Below are 3,986 nucleotides of genomic sequence, written 5' to 3'. Positions count from 1 at the left end.
TGTTTAGATAGTTTTCGAAAAATGTGGAGATGTCAAAAATAAAAATTTATAAAGGCAGCTAAAGTTTTTACATTTTTGAGTTATCGAAATTTATCGAGCCATCGAATTTTACAGTTATCGAAATGGTCGAGTTAACGAATTTTGTTGAGTTATCGAATTTTAGTGTTCTTGAAATTCATCGAACTTTCGATATGTATCAAATCATTGAAATTTATCGATAAACTTGAATGTATCGGGTCAATTCGAAGTCCTGCCGAAGTCCTCCAAAGACCTTCTCAGATAAAAAAAAATTGCTACGTGTTAAGTTAGTAAACCTCTCCAAGGCTTCTAAAACTAGAAAAACTGTCGAATTTCGACAGTAACTGGCACTCTAAATACTTTTATTCAACAAAGCATAAAACAAATTGCATAAAAAATAAAAAATAATACTTCATCAAAGAATAAAATTTACGGATGGTGTCGTTTACATTAATTTGGTGGCTAGGGTTGGAAATATTAGAGCTATTTTAATTCTTAAGATGGTACTTCAAAAAAATTAAAGCATCTAGTGTATTGTCAGCGAGACTAGATCGTATTTTGTTGCAAGAGTAACCAGCTGAGGAAAAACATCTTTCTGACTCTACGCTGGTTGGCGAAATAGTTAGTAAAAAGTCGTATGCCATTTGCAGGTACGTTTCACGCGAACCCCCGTGCCTAAATAAGTCGATTTCTCCAGTAAGGGTGTCATCTAACCCTTGAATGGCTACGGATTTTTGTGATCTTGGTGGGCTACTGCAACTTTCTAAAGTTTTATTTAATTTTGCTTCCAAACACTCTCCTGAACTATCCCTATCGTCTATAAAACACACCTTGACTGACTCACTATCAAATGGTTCTGTAGCTAGTTTTTTTATAAGCTCCAAAATTTGATTTTTGATTCCATAAACCCTGAAAAAATCCTCTTCGTCAAGCTCAGATTTCATGGCTGGATTAGTTAAACAATTGAGAACAGTCGAACACCGTACCTTCGTTCAGCGATGCGAAGTTTAAGTGCATTTATAAGCTGTTTGCTAAAAACGGAATCCGTTTTCGAAATTTCCTTTAACATAAACACCATTGCCACATCCGCCTTACACAAATTCATGTCACTTCGACATAATGCCTCGACTGTCATTTGGACTGGTTTTAACAACTTCCCTGTCCTCATACAATGCATTTTGTTAATGCCCTACGTCCACAGGTTTTTTGCTCTAATATGCTAAAGAACGTGCATATATACCATAACATATAATTTTTATAAATTGTTATATATTGCTTTAACTTGTTTTTGTTATTTTATTTTATGACTCATATGTGACCCATGGACGTAGGACGAAACAGTTTCTTTGCCACGTTCAATGAGTCACATGTGAACACATCGAGCAAAGTTGTTTTTGAGTTACATTTAGGGATGTTCCGATACAGGTAAATACGAGTATGTACTCGATACTTTTGTTTCGATAAAAACTACTTTTTTTAATCGAATCGTTGTTTCGATACCTACTTGGTATTGGAGTGCAAGGTGGCAAAGTCTTTCTGGCCACGAGTGGACCGGGGGCGGTCCGGGGAGCTCTTGAGACTAAGCAAGCTGCATCTCTCACTATTGGTGGGAGTGCATACTGGTCACTGTGTGATTAGTAACCATGCTGCATGGAGGATAATAAGGTGGAATCATCTCAACATCTGCTGCTCTGGTGCCCCGCCTTTGCGAGCCTAAGGTTTAAGCACCTTGGGTCGCACTTTTTTCACACTCCCGATGAGCTCTCGGGAGTGGACATCAGTCGACTGAAGAGCTTCGTTGTGAGCACGGAGCGTTTCTCCGGCAAAAAGCCATAGGTGTCGTCCTTCTCCCATAGCTTCCTCTCTCTTTCCCCTCCCTGCATCCCTTCCCCCCCTCTGGGGGCATCACAGCGGACAGCTTAGTCGAGTCCAAGTGTGCCTCCACATGCGGCAGCCCGCTTACCTAACCTAACCTAACCTATATTTATTGTACGCTTTTTCTTTTTACTAAAAGAGAACTTTCAGGAAAAAAAATTCGAAATTTTCTTTAATATATTTTTACGTTAGGTTTTTTGCCGTACCACCACGTATCATTTAAAAAAATATCGCGTACCGTGCACACCAAAAAATTTGTCCGAAATTGTACACAAAAATGAGTCACATGTGACTCATGAACTTATTTCAACACGCTCTCGTGAGTCACATATGACTCATTGGACAGGGAAGTTGTTAAAACCTGAACCACACTTCGAATCACTCTAAAATCATTATCACTAACTGGGTTAATTTGAGGTCAATAAGTACTTTTTTAATAGAAGTTTCGAGCAAGAGAAAGCGTTCAAGCATAGCAAGTAAGCTGCCCCATCTTGTTTTACAGTCAAGAATTACTTTCAGTTCTTTTCCGTGATCGTAACGAAGATATTTTTGAAGAATATCCGTTTTTGTAGGCGATTTTCTAAATATACGGACAATTTTTCTTACTTGTTCTATTGTTCTTTTAATGTTACAATTTTCGGAAAATTCGGAAAATCCCCTGTCTTGGCATACTGCAATTCCATCATAAAAGTCAACCTCCTCATCACTGTCTGTCTCGAACACAACTAAAGCTGGGGCATCCAAGATCGGTTTCTTGTAAAATACGTCGATAACCGCCAATTGAATTGTGTGGGCAAAACAAAGCTGATGTGTTGGTGGAATATTCTTTCCAAGCTTAACCATGGCACTTGCACCATCGGTCGTAATAGCAACAATATCGGTTGACAACGATAAATTAAACATGTTAAGCCTTTCTGTTAAAGCATCTAGGCAAGCGGCGGCAGTGGCAGAATTTTTCTACCGAACAAGGCCAATATTGAAAAATTTGTTTTTCCCATGAATGATATTAAGGTATCTTTTATTAGCTGTTGATGTCCACTCGTCGAATACCAAACTGAACTTTTTACCCATATCTTTCAAGGCCGTGATTTCTTCTACAACGTTTTGACGACATTTGAAAAAGAATTCCAACATTTGTTGTTTGATGGTTTCCGCAGATTTGGGTACGTTAAAGCCACGTGCCTTAAGTTATTTACGCAATTCTTCTGATGTTATGAACTTTGAAAATGGCAATCCATCAAGCGCTGTCAGTCTTGCCACCACGGCCATAAAGGTATCTTCATTCTTAACAGAGAAATAGTGAGGTATCTTGCATTTTGTTTGAGAATCTCTTTCTGCTTCTTTTATTTTCCGCCCTAATTTAATGTTGTGGGTCTGCCAAATTAAAGGTAAAGAACTTTTGTCGATGTACACTATTCGCATGGAGACAAATATGTTTGTTTAATTTTGGAACACTCACTTGTAAATGCACTAAAAGTCCTTTTGTAGAACCTCCATTCGTTTTTAAAACTTTATGACAAGTTTTGCATTTTGCAGTAGGCTCACCGTTGTCAGCTATCAAAATATGAAACCATACAGAACCTATGTCGCTACATTTGGTTTTATGCGGAGCGTAATGCACCTTAGTTGACGAGTCTGAAATTTAATGTATTAATACTTTTCGTTCTTAAATATCTACAGTAATTGTAAAAAACTCTTACTCATATTAGCAGAAATGCAATTTCCTCAAAACCACGCCAACAAAGTAAAAATAAGAACAACTCTGTCACAGTTGCGTAAAATTATGACGAATACTAATACAAAGCGAACAAGAGAATGAGATTGTGCGATAAAAGATGAAATGTTCGATAACTTTCGCTAGGTATGTATAAAGAGGCCTTGCTACAGCGTACAAAAAGTTCAGTTGCTAATTATCAAGATAAATATGTGAATAAATCAGTAAAAATATGAAAATAAATCAGTAAAAATCTCGGGATCCCGGAGCTGTAATCCCAGGATTCCGGGACATGGAAAAGTGTGGGTGATGCCACGCTCCATTAATATATCGAAAGTCTGCAGTAGGTGTCCAAAATTTCAGCAAATCATTACAGCCG

General features: G+C 37.7%; 1 protein-coding gene across 1 annotated transcript; it reads right to left on the bottom strand.

Annotated features, from left to right (window-relative positions):
- Positions 1-2,897: 2,897 nt before the first annotated feature.
- Positions 2,898-3,666, bottom strand: LOC118734715. Its single transcript, XM_036464421.1, has 3 exons — positions 3,594-3,666; positions 3,353-3,528; positions 2,898-3,267 (listed from the first exon to the last, which is right to left on the bottom strand). The coding sequence occupies exons 1-3, from the start codon at positions 3,595-3,597 to the stop codon at positions 3,082-3,084; spliced, it is 366 nt and encodes a 121-aa protein (XP_036320314.1). The 5' UTR covers positions 3,598-3,666; the 3' UTR covers positions 2,898-3,081.
- Positions 3,667-3,986: the final 320 nt, after the last annotated feature.

The sequence above is a fragment of the Rhagoletis pomonella genome, unplaced genomic scaffold, assembly GCF_013731165.1.
Source record: "Rhagoletis pomonella isolate Grant_MI unplaced genomic scaffold, Rhpom_1.0 Rhpom_scaffold_00002, whole genome shotgun sequence".
Lineage (NCBI taxonomy): Eukaryota > Metazoa > Arthropoda > Insecta > Diptera > Tephritidae > Rhagoletis > Rhagoletis pomonella.
Note: the sequence above shows the minus strand (reverse complement) of the source record. Positions and strands in the feature narration are given on the sequence as shown.